This window comes from Chiloscyllium punctatum, chromosome 27 (genome assembly GCF_047496795.1).
Source record: "Chiloscyllium punctatum isolate Juve2018m chromosome 27, sChiPun1.3, whole genome shotgun sequence".
NCBI lineage: Eukaryota > Metazoa > Chordata > Chondrichthyes > Orectolobiformes > Hemiscylliidae > Chiloscyllium > Chiloscyllium punctatum.
Genome location: NC_092765.1, coordinates 28,757,096 through 28,775,152, shown reverse-complemented (window position 1 = coordinate 28,775,152; position 18,057 = coordinate 28,757,096). Strand labels below are relative to the sequence as shown.

The following is an 18,057-nucleotide window of genomic DNA, read 5'->3' as shown; positions in this document are numbered from 1 at the left end:
CCCCACCCTACCCCGGCTAGCTGACTGTGAAGTTTGCATATTCTCCCAGTGTGCTAGTTTCCTCCAGGTGCTCTGGTTTCCTTCCACAATCAAAAGACATGCAGGTCAAGTGAATTGGCCATGCTAAGTTGCCAGACTGTTGTTAGGTGCATTAGTCTGGGTAAATACATAGTAAAAGAATGGGTTTGGGCAGGTTACTCTTCAGAGTGTCTGTGTAGACTTGCTGAGCCGAAGGGCCTGTTTCCATACCGTAGGGAATCTAATCTAACCATTTGAATAAAAGAGCCACCCATTTCAGTCCCATTTTCCAGCACCTACTCCCCAGCCGTGCAGGTTACACTGCTTCAGGTTCCTTTTAAACAAGTTCAATATCTGCATCTCAGCCAAATGTAGACACCTACCATTCTCTGGTGTAAAAAGGCTTTTCCTTGGGTCCCTTCTAATTCTTCTCTATTTCAAGGTTTTTGGTAGAAGTTAATCCTGCATCACAAATACTTCTACATAATATCAGAAATGTGATATTCTGTAGAATGCATTCTATCAAGCATACCAGTCTTTATCCAATACATTTTATTTAGTTTTATAGAAGCACATTTGCTTAGTTCTCTAAATACTATACTGTGTTCAAGCTTGCTCTACTGGTCCAGGCAAATGAAAAACTGTCAAAACATTACTCAGGATTGCACACTTACGTCTGGTGACTGGCCGGCCGTCGGGTAACATTACATACTCTGTACTTCCTTTTCATCTGTCCACAGTGAGTCACCTCCACTTTCAGACCTAGAAACAGAGCAGGTCAACACGACTAACATTAGAATAGTTAAACATTCAACTGAGTTGAACTAAACAATGGTCTTAAAATTCCAAATACACATTTCTACATGGAAGATATGGAATGCAGGGAAATAGATAGTGACATCTTGAAAAGTGCCCATATTACAGAGGAGGAAGTGCTGGATGTCAAGAAATGCATAAAAAGGTGGATAAATCCCTGGGACTTGATCAGGTGTACCCTCGAATGCTGTGGGAAGCTAGGAAAATGATTGCTGAGTCTCTTACTGAGATACTTGTATCTCAGATCATAGATAATCACAGGTGAGGTGCTGAAAGACTGGAGGTTGGCTAATGTGGTGCCACTGTTTAAGAAAGGTGGTAAGGACAAGCCAGGGAACTATAGACCAGTGAGCCTGACGTCGGTGGTGGGCACGTTGTTGGAGGGAATCCTGATGGACAGGATGTAAACGTATTTGGAAAATCAAGGACTGATTAGGAATAGTCAACATGGCTTTGTGTGTGGGAAACGTCTCACAAACTTGATAAGAGTTTTTTGAAGTAGTAACAAAGAGGATTGATGAGGGCAGAGCGGCGGACGTGATCTATATGGACTTCAATAAGGGACTCAACAAGGTTCCCCATGGGAGACTGGTTAGCAAGGTTAGATCGCACGAAATACAGGGAAAACTAGCCTTTTGGATATAGAACTGGCTCAAAAGGTAGAAGACAGAGGGTGGTGGTGGTGGAGGGTTGTTTTTCAGACTGGAGGCCTGTGACCAGTGGAGTGTCACACTGATCGGTGCTGGGTCCGCTACTTTACATCATTTATATAAATGATTTGGATGTGAGCATAAAAGAGGTATAGTTAGGAAGTTTGCAGATGACACCAAAATTGGAGGTGTAGTGGACAGTGAAGAAGGTTATCTCACATTACAACGGGATCTTGATCAGATGGGCCAATGAACTGAGGAGTGGCAGATACTGTTTCATTTAGATAAATAAGTGCTGCATTTTGGAAAAGCAAATCTTAGCAGGACTTATACCCTTAAGGGTAAGGTCCTAAGGCGTGTTGCTGAACAAAGAGACCTTGGAGTGCAGGTTCATAGCTCTTTGAAAGCAGAGTCGCAGGAACATAGGATAGTGAAGAGGGCGATTGGTATGCTTTCCTTTATTGGTCAGAGTATTGAGTACAGGAGTTGGGAGGTCATGTTGCAGCTGTACAGGACATTGGTTAGGCCTGTTGGAATATTGCATGCAATTCTGGTCTCCTTCCTATCGGAAAGATGTTGTGAAACTTGAAAGGGTTCAGAAAAGATTTACAGTGATGTTGCCAGGGTTGGAGGATTTGAGCTTTCGGGATGGGTTGAATAGGCTAGGGCTGTTTTCCCTGGAGTGTCAGAGGCTGACTGGTGATCTTTATATAGGTTTAAAATCATGAGGGGCATGGATAGGATAAATAAACAAAGTCCTTTCCCTGTGGTCAGGGAGTCCAGAACTAGAGAGCATAGGTTTAGGGTGAGGGGAAAGATATAAAAGAAACCTAAGGGGCAACTTTTTCATGCAGAGGGTAGTACATGTATGGAATGAGCTGCCAAAGGAAGTGGTGGAGGCTGGTACAATTGCAACATTTAAAAAGGCATCTGGATGGGTATATGAATAGGAAGGGTTTGGAGGGATATGGGCTAGGTGCTGGCAGGTGGGACTAGATTGGGTTGGGATATCTGGTCGGCATGGACAAGTTGGATTGAAGGGTCTGTTTCCATGCTGTATATCTATGACTCTATTGTTACTCAAGAACCATTGAAGTATAGATCCCTGCAGAAAATATCAATATTGAAAGGTAGCATTTTAAGCACATAGCATAACCACTGCAATGACAGTGACATTACTGTATGTTCATAGGGTACCTGTCAATAGCACAGAAGAGGCCTGGTGTATAGTCAACACTCCCAAGTTTCAAGTGATAATACAAACGTTTATCATAAGAAAATATAGCAACTTTTTTTTGTTCAAAATCTTAACAGAATTTATCACCAGAATGTATATTGTTCACACAAGATTTGGTAAACCAAACACATACAGCACATCAATTCAAATGAGAGAATTAGATTTTAATAAGGACTTCATTAATAAATTAACATTATGCTGCTGTACAGTGCATTCTCTCATCTTATTTTTAAAAACTTGAAATGGACGGAAACAATATTCCATAACTTTATGCCTTGCATTTCACTAGATAAACTGCTCAGAATTGACTGTGTACACAACCAACAAAATATATCAAATATATCTTAGAGCAGAATTCATGTTCAAAATTCTACGGCTTAAAAACACAAGCTTTTCATTTATATATATATTTTAAAAATTGGAATTTATGCAATTAAGGATTAAGAAACATACTTTGTAAAATGAAACACTGATCAGTTGAGATAGTTGTCAATTATATCACAACTCTATTGTCTACTAAAAAAAGTGCTCCATTGGATTTTAAAAGGTTTAATAAAAACAATGGAATTAAAAATAATTGAACTCAAACCAAGAGCTTAACAAAAATCAAATCATCTCTCCTTTAACAGCAGAATATTTTCAGTGCAGAGAATTCGGATATCAAAATTGCTTCTTAAAAAGCTTTAAGTAATGCCTTTGGACTAAACACATTACCTCTTATTTCTTTGGTAAACTTAACACGCTGAGAGTCAGTCAGTGGTTTGGTTTGCTCATTGATGTTCTGAATGTCTAGTACCTCACACATGAACTCAATTACTGGCTGAGCTCTGTAAAATGCTGTTGCAGATACTGGAAGAGACAAGACGATAATCAGTTTCCTTGAAACTTAAAAATCAACTCAGGTTTCATAAGTAATTAAATTCTCCAGTTTACAGAGCATATCGCAGCCATTGATGGCCTTCTGATAGCAGGAGTATGGTGCCAGCCCTGAAAGCTCTTCATGCTCAACAGATGGAGACAATATTGGGAGAGCGATGATTTGGGAATTTCTCTAAACTTCCTTTTCCCCACCCTAAACAAAAACAGAAACCCAGCTATGAAATGCACACAAAATTATTCAAAGACTCAAAAGTTCTCCTTCACACTGAAAAACCTAGCCTACAAATATACATGTGCATCTCCAAGTGTCAAAACATTCCTTAATTTACATAACGTTCCTCAAACAAGTTAACTAAAGGCACAAGCGCAACATTTAGGGATCAAAAGTTTACTCTGTGGCAAAAGAAAGCAGAATAACACAAGCTTTTCAAAAGTAAACAATGGGTATTCAAATTACACAGAATTATAGGGTAATACAGCATGGAAACAGGCCCTTCAGCCCAAACTGGTCCACGCTGACCGTGGTGACCACTCAGCTAGTTCCAACTACCTACCTCCAAAATAAAAGTATCTTTTTAAAAAAATGTTGCTATTGTACCTGCCTCAACCACTTTCTCTGGCAGCCCATTCCATGCATGCACCACTCTGCAAGACAACATTGCCCCTCAGGTCCTTCTTTTCATGCTCACCTTCAACCTATGCCTTCTAGTTTTCAATTCCCCCATCCCTGGAAAAGACAGACTACATGCATTCATCCTATCCATGCCCCTCATGATTTTGTACACCTCAAAAGATCATTTTCCAATGCTCCAAGGAATAAAGTCCTAGCCTGGCCAACCTCTCTCCATAACTCAGGCCTACTAGTCCTGGCAACATCCTCTTAAATCTTCTTCACACCCTTTCCAGGTTAGCTGCGTCTTTCCTATTACAGTGATCAAAATTGTACACAATGCTTCAAGTGTGGCCTCACCAGCGACTTTGAAATTGCAAATGCTGGAGAGTCAGTGGATAAAGAGAGTGGAGCTGGAAACAGCACAGTAGGTAAAGCAGCAGAGGAGAAGAGGAGTCAAGGTTTCAGATTGGAACCTTATACAATTATAACATAACATCTTAACTCCCATACTCAATGCCTCAAATCAAGACAGGCCAGCATGCTTAATGTCTTCTTCACTACCCAGTCTCTGTGTAGCCGGTTTCATAAAACTATGTACTTGGACTCCTAGTCCCTTTGTTCCACAACACCCCTCAGGACCTTACCACTTACTGTGGAAAGTCAAACTAAGGTAAGACTTCTAAAGCGCAACACCACACACTTATCTGTACTGAATTGCATTTGCCAATCCTCAGCTCACTTCCCCATCTGATCCAGATCTCTCTCATTTTTGATAACCTTCCTCACCAATGATCCTTCCTAATTTTGCATCATCCGCAAACTTACTAATCATGCCTTGTACATTCACATTGAGATCATTTATGTAAATAACCACAGGTCGCAGCACTGATCTGTGTCACACCGTGTCACAGACCTCCAGTCTGTGGGATCGTGTTCAAATAGTGTCCAAAATCAGTAAGTGGCAAAAATAGCCTTTTTTTTTCAGTAATCACAGCACAGATCCGAGGCAGCAATACAATCGCAAAATACAATTCTTCCAACAGTCCCTTTATACACAGTTCTTATATATGTTAAGATTCCATTAATATGGTGTTACATTTTTTATCCATAGTACACAAATGTTTGAAAAGCTTCTGTCCTGGGAGACAGGAGATGGGTTAAAACGTGCTAAGTGCTGGCTGCTACTTTTGATGGGCTGTCTGTCCAGTCTGCTTGCAGAATTAGGAGGTGTTAGCCCTTTGTCTTTCAAGTTAGTAAAAATACTAGGCCTATTTGCTCTACATCACTGGGGCAGCATGGTGGCTCAGTGGTTAGCACTGATGCCTCACCGTGCAGAGACCTGGGTTTGATTCCAGCATCAGGGAACTGGCTGAATCGAGCTTGCACATTGTAGCGTCTGCTTGGGTTTCCTCCAGATACTCCAGTTTCCTCCCACAATCAAAACATGCGCATATTATATCAATTGGCCATGCTAAATTGCCCAGAGTGTTCAGAGAGGTGTAGGTTAGATGCATTATTTAGAGTTAAATGTAGAGTAATAGGACTGGGTGGGATGCTCTTCAGAGGGTCAGTTAAACGGATTACTACAGCCTCGTTGAGAGATTTATTTACTATTCACCAGAATGAGTTTCATTCACTCATGCAATTTCATGGAAGTGCTGTTTTGTCAGTTTGTTTCTTAAAGGGAAAATGGTCCAGTTAAAAGATATTTAACAGGTACTTAATTCTATTCAGGTCCAGATGATTGGCAAGGACGGATTAATATTATAAATGTTTTGTGGAGACTTGATGGGTATGGAATTGTTCCGTATGCTCCACTTATTCAGAGGTAAACAAAAACTGCTTAAAGCAAGGGCTGATAAGGTGTGAAAATGCAGTAATGGGCTTGAAAAGGTTGTTTTTAAATTTGGATAGTAAAATATACTACAGAACCATGGTTTTATGAAAGAAAGTGTGTTATAGAAATTAACTTGTTAATAAAAAGGGTTATGAATGAATGAACAGGAATCCCATATTAAATGAATATAGCAAGCTGGTGAGTGAGTTAAAAAGATTACCTATAACAATATTTCAAGTCCAAGAAACAACCTTCAACCCTCTGCTTCTTACCATTGAGCCATTTTGAATCCAATTAGCTAGCTCTCACTGGATCCCACATAACCAAACCTTCATGACCATCCTGCCGTGTGGGACCTTGTCAAAGGTCTTACTAAAGCACATATGGACAACATTCATTGCCCTACCCTCATCTATCCTCTTCATTAAAAAAAAACACTCTAGAAGAAGATTTGTTAGACATTGTGAAAAGGACTTGCAATTGCACAGTGCTTTGCATCCCACTGGATGTTGCAAAGCAGTTTATAGACACATTTTGAACACACTGTCACTGTTATCAAGAAATAAACCACACCTTTGCCCCATGGAGATTTTCCATCTCTATACAAAACATCCACAATTCATCCACAGTATTGGCTCAGATTTTGTGATAAAAATAAAAGGATAAGACTATCAGCATTCATAATTAAAGTAAACTGGACAGTAAGTTACAGTGATTGCATATATTTGTAGTTAAACAGAAATTCAGTGTTGCTGTCCGAACAGCACTGCACCTCCAGAAGTTGCAATGTTCCAATATCTTGCTGGCATTCAGCACTGAAACACATGGAATGGCAATCAGTTACAACATTTACATTATCAATACCATTTAACCCAACACAGAAAAAGGTTAATGTCTTGCTACCCAATAAACAAAAAATTGCACTTACGCAGGAATGGGCAAGTAACTACTGATAACCCATTTGTGATACTGAATATTGGCTTTCATTCCTTCAGATTTTATATTAAAATCAAAAGCATTTGACTTTCTTTCAACTTAACCCCACCTTCCTTTCCCTTCATTTTATTGTTTATACTGTTTGGCACTGAAATCAGATGCTGCTTGAATGATTATTCAATATTATTGGTTAAAATGCCACATTTACTTGCCTTATTATTCAAGTCCCCCAACTTGTATAGAGAATGCCACACTGTGGGGCATTGCTACTCGTCCCTTGCTACAAACAAGACTCCCGAGCCACTGACCCCATTCCCCTTTTTGGCAGCTGTAACTGGAACCAGACAGCTCACATTTTTTGCCAAATCTGACCCAGAGATAATCGCCCAATTATAAGTCTTGTGTCATCACTACCACTCCCAACTTAGACTTCAGTCATCCACCTCATCTCAAATTCTTCTATTGTTGAAATGCTCAAATGTCTTATCTTCAGATTGAACTATAATCAGTTTTCTCACCAGCCTTCCACATTCTATCCCTACACTTTGCCCACCTAAATTTCTGATGTTTATTTGCTTCAAGTTCTGTTCAGTCATTAACCGTGTACTCACTTATATACTAGGTGGAGAAAGTGAGGACTGCAGATGCTGGAGATCAGAGCTGAAAATGTGTTGCTGGAAAAGTACAGCAGGTCAGGCAGCATCCAAGGAACAAGAGAATCGACGTTTCGGGCATAAGCCCTTCTTCAGGAATCTGAAGGACTTATGCCCGAAACGTCGATTCTCCTGTTCCTTGGATGCTGCCTGACCTGCTGCGCTTTTCCAGCATATATACTAGGTCCCAATTAAGCAATGCCTTAACTTTAAACTTACACACAAACTTCCACAAACAGTAATGTGATAATAACTGGATAATTTTTTGGTGAAACTGATACAGAAATGAGTATTGCTCATAACACCAGTAACAATTTGTTGCACTTTTTCTGTATAGTGCCATGTGATCTTTTACATCCATACAAATAGACAAGATAAGGCCTCAATTTAACATCTCAACTGAAAGACGTCAGATGGTTCAGCTCTCCTTCAACACTACACTGAACTATTAGCCTTGATTTCATGCATTCAGGTTCTGCAATGGAACTTGAAAACACTACCTTGTAATTCACTGGCAAACATGATACTTGTAAGCAAATCAGAACCCTCAATAAATTAGTATATTTTGTCTGGTGTGAAACTGTGAAATGAATTGATCTGGTATTGATTTTCTCTCAGTACAAAAAGGTACAATTCTAAACAGCAAGGACCAAGTACACATTATTGCAGCAAATAGAGGGGCAAACAACAAATTCCACTAGAAAACTCTGTAGGAAGTCTGCGAACAAGTGTATGGTGTTATGAACTGCAAGTACCAGTTTGCCAACAGCTGACTGAACAGAAAAATAATTTACTTTTATTACCTCATGCTTCACTTAATTAAACAAATCAGCTCCTCTGGATTTAATACTTTCACAAATGCCACTGTTGCACTCATCATTGTGATAGACCGGGTAATCCTAACCATCTAAGACAAAAGATAAGTTGCAGTCGATTGCCCAATATCACATTAGATGTTTTTGTATTTTTAAATCAACTTATTTGGAACATACTATAAACACTTTCATGGGCATCACATCCCAAGGATTTGAGCCTGAAACCTCTGGCCCAGAAGTAAGGACACTATTGCTACACCACAAGACCCTTTGGCCTTCTTTAAGATAACCATACTGGATTAGATATTAATTATTGCAGAAGTATTCCAGAAAATTGGAAAAAAATTCCAGCATGTTTTGGATCAATGCAGTAAATATTTTCAACTCACCATCAATGTTTAACATCATATTCCACATGGCAGGTCGGACAGATTGATGAAAACCAAACCAGACTTCTCTACCTCCGCCCAGTGGGTGGTAGTAACCTTCTGGAGGAGAGAAGAAGGAACGGCCCACTGGGGTATACCTGAGAGAAGATTGGGAAAGGGAAGACATTAAAGATTCCAGAACTTTTCGATAAACAACCTAATCTTTAAATCTGCCTGAAACTACAAGACAGACAGTCAAGTTGGGTTCTGTTCACCGAGCTGGGAATTTGTGTTGCAGAAGTTTCGTCCCGTCTAGGTGACATCCTGTGCATGGGAGCCTCCTGTGAAGCGCTTCAGTGATCTTTCCTCCGGCATTTGTAGTGGTTTGAATCTGCCGCTTCTGGTTGTTAGTTCCTGCTGTCCGTTGCAGTGGTCGGTATATTGGGTCCAGGTCGATGGGCTTATTTATTGAATCTGTGGATGAATGCCATGCCTCTAGGAATTCCCTGGCTGCTCTGTTTGGCTTTTCCTATAAAATAGTAGTGTTGTCCCAATCGAATTCATTTTGCTTGTCATCTGCGTGTGTGGCTAAGGATAGCTGGTCGTGTCGTTTCATGGCTCGTTGGTGTTCATGCATGTGGATCGTTAGCTGTCTTCCTGTTTGTCCTATGTAGCGTTTTGTACAGTCCTTGCATGGGATTTTGTACACTACGTTGGTTTTGCTCATGCTGGGTATCGGGTCCTTCGTTCTGGTGAGTTGTCATCGGAGAGTGGCTGTTGGTTTGTGTGCTGTTATGAGTCCTAGTGGTCGCAGTAGTCTGGCTGTCAGTTCGGAAATGCTCTTGATGTATGGTAGTGTGGCTAGTCCTTTGGGTTGTGGCATGTCCTCATTCTGTTGTCTTTCCCTTAGGCATCTGCTGATGAAATTGCGGGGGGTATATCAGTTTTTGGCGAATACATTGTAGAGGTGTTCTTCTTCCTCTTTTTGCAGTTCTGGGGTACTGCAGTGTGTTGTGGCTCTTTTGAAGTGCCTTGATGCAACTTCCTTTTGTGTGTGTTGGGGTGGTTGCTTTTGTAGTTTAGAACTTGTGTGGCTTTCCTGTATATCTTTGGTGGCGAATTCTCCGTTCGGTGTTCTCTGTACCATCACGTCCAGGAATGGGAGTTGGTTGTCCTGTTCTTCCTCTCTAGTGAATCAGATTCCTGTGAGTGTGGCGTTGATGATCCAGTGTGTGTTCTCTATTTCTGGGTTTTTAATGATTACAAAAAAGGTGCCATCCACATATCTGACCCAGAGTTTGGGTTGAATTTGCGGTAAGACTTTGTTCTAATCTTTGCATTACCGCTTCTGCTATGAGTCCAGAGATGGGTGAGCCCATGGGTGTGCCGTTGATTTGTTCATATATTTGGTTGTTGAATGTCAAGTGTGTTGTGAGGCACAGGTCCAGTAGTTTGAGTATGCCATCTTTGTTGATAGGTTCACCGTCCTGTTGTCTGTTCTGCATGTCCAGCAGGTTGGCTATTGTTGCTCTGGCTAGGGTTTTGTCGATAGAGGTGAACAGTGCCGTTACATCGAATGAGACCATAGTTTCTTCCTTGTCTATGTGTATATTTCTGATGATGTCCAAGAATTCCTGTGTTGCTTGTAGAGTGTCTGGAGCTGCTGATCAGGTGTTTCAGTTTCTGCTGTAGTTCTTTAGCCAGTTTGCGTGGTGTCGTCCCTGGTCTGGCAGGGTCTGAGTGGGATATCTGGTTTGTGCACTTTAGGTAGTCCATAGAATCTGGGGGTGTTGTTGCTTTCAGGTTTCATTCTTTGTAGGTCAAACGTGGTTATCTGTCCGTTTTTTTGTAGGTTCCTCAGTGTTGTTTATCCTATCGGTGAGCTGTGGGGTGGGGTCAAACTCCCTCTTTTGGTAGGTGTTGGTATTTGCAAGTAGTTGTTGCACTTTTTGGATGTAGTCTGCTTTGTCCAGGATGACCGTCATTCTGCCTTTGTCTGCTGGTAGTATGATTATGTTCTTATCGTTTCTTAGTGATTTTAGTGCTTCCCTCTGTTTGGTGTTGAGGTTATATGTATTTGTCTTTTCCTTGTTATCAGAGGTATGATACTTTGTCTCAGTGTTTGTTGTGTCTCTTCTGTCAGTCCATTATTCCTGAGTGTGCATTCTAGTGCTGCTAGGAAGTCTGCTGTCTTGGCGTCCCTGTGGTTGTAGTTGAGTCCCTTGGCCAGTATTGTCCTTTCCGTGTCTGTGAGCTGTCTGTGGGAGACGTTTCTAACCCAGGTGTGTGTTGCGGTGTCCTCTCGGTTGTGTTAGTTTGGCCAATTTTTCTTTGAGTGCCTTTTTTTGTGGTGTGGCCCCGTTGTGGTTCAGGTCCATTCCTGATTTGGTGGACAGCTGGAAGCGGCAGATTCAAACCACCACAAATGCTGGAGGAAAGATCACAGAAGCGCTTCACAGGCAGCTCCCAAGCACTGAGGATGTCACCTAGACAGGGGACGAAACGTCTGCAACACAAATTCCCAGCTTGGCTAACAGAACCACAACAACAAGCACCTGAGCTCCAAATCTTCTCACAAACTTTGATCAGTCAACAGTATTGGAGTCTAAAGCTTCACTGTGAAGATATTTCACTGCAGCCTATTTCTTGGAGGCGACAGTTCTATTATAACAGCAAATAAAGTTCCAGAATATTTATCAGGTTAGGAAGAACTGGGAATTCAGGAAATGCGACACAAGCTACATTGGGCACATTACAAGGAGACAAAGTTCAAAATCTGGATAGACCATTCAGCATTGCTAACCTGTTCATTAATCTGGATCTCAACAACACAACTATTACCCAATAAAAAATCTGTCAAACACTGAAAACTTTAATAGCATTCCCAGATTCTTGAGGAGGAAGTTCCAGATATCCAGTTATGCTTACTGTTCTAGACCGGACGACCTCAAAATATATTTTAAGAAGGTAACCTAGATCCTAACTTTTTTTTATTTTAAAGGCAAATGTGAAGTGCCTTGTTCCAGATGCAATGCAACTGACCAAACTCCTGAACATTCAGCAAAACAATTTATTTAAATACCATAGTTAAAATACAACCAAAGAAAAAAAAAGGAATTCAGAATAACAGCTCTATTGGAAAACATACAGAATAATAAATAAATAGTAACTATTACGAATTAACTGTTCCAATATAACATCCCATAAACACACTACTTGGCCAAAAAGGCAAATTCAGAAAAATAGAATTGTCTCACCTCAGAAACCCCAGCTTCTAGCTGTAACAGAGGGAAAAGATAGCTTCTATTTCAAGCCCACAACAGCAACTGCTTAAAACAAAACTAGAAAGCTTCATCTAGGACAGCTGGCCACACCCAACCAGACTGCTTTAATTGTTCTGACTTAAGAAACGAAGGCCTCAAAAGTTGCTTATTCTAGTGGTTTTGGTAGACTACTCTTCACTTCTGCCTTACAACCTTGCTTCAAAATTTAAAAAAAAAGGACAAAATAACTTCTTAAAGCCACAGCACCACATGTGATGTGGAAAAAGTGTTTTAAAACTTCACTCCAAAATTACTTAGCTCTAAATTTTAAGATTATGTCCTCTTGTTGTATATTAAATTTGATATGGATTAAATTAAAATATTACATACCTACAAAGAAAATGATTGGCACATTCAATGAAGGCATGAACAATTTGAAAGAAACCTAGTAGCCTTGAGCCTGTCAACCAATGTGTCAATAATTGCCAATGTTGTGCAATGCTATGCAAGTTAGCACAAACAAACAAATTCAATGAAAGCAGACTTGTGAACACTTATCAAAGTCAATGTTTAAATGGCTGTTGTCCTCACCTCAGCTAATGGAGACTAATAATAAGCCCAGGATGTAGGATTAGACATCAGAACATTTTGTACAATAAACATTGCACAGCTTTACCTGACAGGTTCTTGTGGTGTAGTGGTAGTGCCCCTACCTTTGGGCCAGTAAGCTGGTTTCCAAGTCACATCTGTTTCAGGTTTTTCTTATCATGACTAAAGCTGACTAAAAGGATCTGTAGCCTTATCCTCGATGACTTCCTTGCTTTAATGATTTCACTTTTTCAGCCTCATCCAAATCACTAAAAAACTACACCCTCACCATGGTTTGACTTTTCCATGAGCAGTTCTACCAACCATGCTGCCACCTACCATTACTCTAACATTCAGAGTTTGTTCTTGCCCATCAACCGGTTTCCTCCAGCATTACCACAGGAATTTGTATTGATGCCTTTCTATTCTCTTGGTATTATAAAATTTTTAATTTCTTTAATACCTTGGCTCCATTTGCCTTTTTAACCTAGAACTATTCTCATTTCTTTTTGGTCTAATACAACTTCACTGTCTAAAACAAGAGTTATATTTTGGCCCATATATTTCTACCCTTCTCCAGCATTATAGGGGCACAGAGATGTATAGCATGGAAACAGAATCTTTGGTCCAACTTGTCCATGCCAACCGGATATCCTAAATTAATCTAGTCCTATTTGCCAGCATTGGACCCATATCCCTCCAAACCCTTCTTATTCATATATACAACCAGATGCCTTTTAAATGTTGCAATTGTACCAGCCTCCACCACTTCCTTTGGAAGCTCATTCCATACACTTACCACCCTCAAAAAAAAAATGGCCCCTTCGCTGTCTTTTATATCTTTCCCCGCTCAGCCTAAACCTATGCCCTCTCGTTCTGGACTCTCCCAACCTTAGAAGACTTTGTCTATTTACTCTATTCATGCCCCCATGATTTTACAAACCTCTAAAAAGTCACCCCACATCCTTTGACACTAGAGAAAAAAGCTCCAGCCTATTCAGCCTCTCCCTATAGCTCAAGTCATCTGACCCTGGAAACATCCTTGTAAATCTTTTCTGAACCCTTTCAACTGTCACAATCATCCTTCCTATAAGGAAGGAGACCAGAACTGCATGCAATATTCCAAAAGGGACCTGGGTTTGATTTCCACCTCGGGCGACTGTGTCGAGCTTGGACATTTTCCTCGTGTCCTCCGGGTGCTCCAGTTTCCTCCCACAATCCAAAAGATGTGCAGGTCAGGTGAATTGGCCATGCTAAATTGCCCATATTGTTAGATGCATTAGTCAGGGGTAAATTTAGGGAAATACATCTCAGTGGGTTACTCTGCAGAGTCAGTGTGGACTTGTTGGGCTGAAGGGCCTGTTTCCACACTGTAGTGAATCTAATCTAAAAACCCGCCACCATCACCCTCTCCTAGCTTCAAGCCAGTTCTGTATCCAAATGGCTAGTTCTTCCTGTATTCAAACTGATGTAACCTTGCTAACCAGTCTACCAGTAGGAATCTTGTCAAAACACTCACTGAAGTTCATATAGATCACATCCACCATCTATTTCCTCACATTCTGTATCTTCCATGCCCTTCTCCACAATAAACACCGATACAAAATACTCAGTTAATATCTCCCCCATCTCCTGTGGTTCAACACATGGACTGCCTTGATCTTTGAAGAGCCCTATTCTCTACCTAGTTACAGTTTTGTCCTTGATGTATTTATAAAATCCCTTCGGATTCTCATTTCTAAATTTGTTAGAGAAAGAACTAGTCAGTTAAGTTTGCTATTTGTTAGTACATTGAACTTGTTTATTTCCCTCCCAGCTTTAAATTCTGGTGAAAATGTAAAACACCTGATGTTAACTCATTTTCTAATTTAAATAAGCAACCTTGCTATGCATTTCAGCAGGTTCTACTATTTGCAGCTTTTTCTCTTCCATTTTTTGGCCAATGGCTGGTTCAAAAATTGCTAAAACTGCAAAATACAACACTTATTGAAATGATACAAACAACACATACATATGGGCAGTCACAATCTTCCAATAGAGCACATTTTCTATTTTCCAGAAAAGCAGTAAAAAGTTCATCAGGACCTACCTCATTGAAGGAAGGTGTCTTGTCACAACATCAAGTGCCTGTACACAGTCCTCAGGAACTTCACTAAGATGCCCTGCTAAAGCTTCTAACAGCAACTGTAGACTGACAACTGAGACCCACTGTATGGAGACCTTGAAGGTTTGGTCTTTGCCTTCCCCAGGAAGGGTCACTTCCAAGTCAACCTGTGGCAAAATTCAAAGTTAGATCCACTTACCTCAAGAGTAACAACTTGCCGTTACACAATACATACCTGCTGACCAGGAAAACTCCAAAAGCTTTTTAAAAACAAACCTGACAATAGAACATTAAATATCAATTCAAAAGCTCTCAAGAGATACAAGAGCTATTACTCTGCGCAATTCATAGTTAAAGCACGCACAACATTACTTCCCATGTAAGAGTATAAAGGAGGTGGAGAACTTTCAAAATAACAAATCACAATTGATTAATTTTGCAAATGCTTATCTCAACTTAAAATCACAAAGCATGAAATATAAAAATTGAGGTAAAGATTGAGAGGCACCTGAATTTTCAGCAAATCAAATATCATTTGACAAACATTGTGTTAAACATTCAACTATTCCTACATTTAGCTCTCCACAACTGCAAAGGGATACCACATCTCTCAACCTACCAGACTAGACAGCTCCCTTCATCTAAAACTTTCCCATCCTTTCTCTTCTCCCAGTCACTCATACATATGCACTCTGGCTCAGGTTTCACCCGGAGCCATTTTCTGAACAGCTTCTTTTAATGGTCCTTTGCCATCATCCTCCACAGTCAGCCACAGGGCACAGAGGTAGGTCCCAAGTCTACTTCTGCTAGAAAAGGGTATCAAACCACCACTGTTGGCATTATTCTGAAATATACCTTCTAGCTAACCAAGCTCACCTTACCCTCTTTCTCCTCTAATTTCAGCTTATTTTTTGACACTTTCCTCTTCATCCCATTTTATTTGGCACTCTTCGCTTGCAGCCAGTTAATGTGACTTTCTTCCACCCAACAGATCACATAGGTAATGGTCCCACCTCTCCCTGGGGAGGTCATGATGAAAATGATCATTCCAATCCCAGTGTCAATGTTGTTAAGGTCCTGTCTCCCAAAAGCACCACAGGGAGATCATTTTGCCCCCCTTTGACTAAGAACAACTCTCACCTTTACCATCCACTTTTCCCAATATTCCTTCTTTGCTGCTGCTTTCATAACAATGGCATTTTAGATCTTAGAAAATTTTAAAACCCTACAAAAAACTTTAAATACCTCAAATCAAGTTCAAAAGCTGCAAGAGCAATCTTAAATAATCAATCTTATTCTCACCCTCTCTCGGCCAATTGGTAATGGATTTGCAGTATACATATTCCTTTTTCCATCGTAACCCGGTTGCCGATCTCCAAAGATTTGCATCTTGAAGTGTCGGACCATGGTATCAACCACTTCTCTACAAACAGAATAAAAATTTGCAATAAAGATTTGTTCCAGATTGGTTATTATTTTTCATTTAAAAACAAATTCTGGATATTGTTAAAAGGTAGATATCTATTATTTCCTCCATTTCTTGAAGATCTAGATTAGTCTTCATAAAAAATACAAACGTTAAAAAAAAAGTGTCGTTTGAAAAACAAACTAGTCTCAAAAAGAAAAAAAAAATACAACTTACATTCCTCCCAGTGAAGTCTACATGCCAAATGAAAGTTTGTTACCTTATACCTACAGCATCCCAAAACCCAGCAATGGTCAACTTACATGGTGATGTCCTTTCTATACAGAAACAAACTGTCTCAAATGAAGTACATTTTCTGAAAAAAGTTTTTTTTTATTTCCCCCCCAAAGTTGTAATTAAATAGAAATTGCTGGCAAGAAGTCAAAGACTGGTGAGGATCCATTTATTGACGTTGTTTTCAGCAAAGAGAAATTTCTGCGAACAAATCATCTGTCAGGTGCAAGATATATTCATTAACTGATTACAGGAATGTAGGCAGTGCAATGAGATGCATACAAGGATTAACTATCATATTTTCTTACTAAGTTCCAACTAGGAAACACTTTTCAATACTTGTTACCAAAAATAAGGTTAAAGTGAAACTTTCAATTAATAAAAATTAGATTCTTGTTATACTAACCAATTGGAAGTGGAGGACAAGGACTTCTACCCATCTTTCTCTCACCTGTTAACTCTGCGGGGGCGTTTCTCTGGTTTAATGTCCACTTCATAATGATAAACATCAATTTTCGGGATTTGAACTTGAAAGTGATTGGCTAGCAGACGTATAGGCTTTCCTACAGTGCCAAGACCTGGCCTGCGAGGTGGCTGAAATAGGTTGGTGGTTGCAGGAGGGGCTGAAAAAAATCCACAGGTTCAGAATTCTTTTGAAATGTGCAAGATTTAAAACAAATATTATACAAATTTCCAAGAGTTGCCCAACAGCATTTAAATTTTCATGAAACATCTAACAAAAGCTAGAAGCAATTTTCCAAAGGAAAAATAGATCCTGGTTCAAATTCCCCATCATTCTTTGGAGCACAATTAGAAAATTCTTTCTAACATTGTTTTCAGATTGTACTAAATCATTTTTACAGATCAAAAGTAAAAAAAGGAAAAAAGAAAACAAAGCACATAATAAGTATCAAGATCATTAAGATAGTTATCAAGGTAAAAGGAATTTCTAAGGTAAGGTAGTATGTTCCAACAGTAGAACAAGCCAGGAGGCCCTTTTATATAAAAGCAGCATGTTACCATAAACAAATGTTTAGAAACTAACTGTTCTTATTTTGCACCAGGTGCACTAACAGAGCTTCTGACAATTAAGATTATGTTGTCAGAAGTCCAAAACTAAGAGTTCAAGAAAAATAAGTTTCTTTTTCCACTTTTTCCCCCTTGCATCCTTCTACCAAGAACTGGTTCTAAAATTCCCAAACATCAAACAGCTTGTCTAGTTTACTTTTCCTTGCACGTGAGCCAAGACAGAAAGTTGCAGGATTTCTAACAATTAGGAAAAGTTAACAGAAGCACAAACATTTCACTTAGTATAGATATCTTGTGGGCAGCACGGTGGCACAGTGGTTAGCACTACTGCCTCACAGCGCCGGAGACCCGGGTTCAATTCCCGCCTCGGGCGACTGACTGTGTGGAGTTTGCACGTTCTCCCAGTGTCTGCGTGGGTTTCCTCCGGGTGCTCCGGTTTCCTCCCACAGTCCAAAGATGTGCAGGTCAGGTGAATTGGCCATGCTAAATTGCCCGTAATGTTAGGTAAGGGGTCGATGTCGATGTAGATGTAGGGGTATGGGTGGGTACGCT

The 18,057-nt window shown here is 40.0% G+C and overlaps 1 protein-coding gene across 3 annotated transcripts in view; it reads right to left on the bottom strand.

Annotated features, from left to right (window-relative positions):
- The window catches only part of LOC140453590 (protein argonaute-4), a 105,962-nt gene that overhangs the window by 50,975 nt on the left and 36,930 nt on the right, over positions 1–18,057 (bottom strand). For all 3 annotated transcript variants that reach the window (XM_072548398.1, XM_072548399.1, XM_072548400.1), the window contains exons 2-7: positions 16,928–17,099; positions 16,080–16,200; positions 14,763–14,944; positions 8,844–8,980; positions 3,436–3,570; positions 693–780 (exon numbers count right to left, since the gene is read on the bottom strand). In XM_072548398.1, the coding sequence (XP_072404499.1) occupies positions 693–780; positions 3,436–3,570; positions 8,844–8,980; positions 14,763–14,944; positions 16,080–16,200; positions 16,928–17,099 (835 nt within the window). The remainder of the gene's footprint in view (positions 1–692; positions 781–3,435; positions 3,571–8,843; positions 8,981–14,762; positions 14,945–16,079; positions 16,201–16,927; positions 17,100–18,057) is intronic.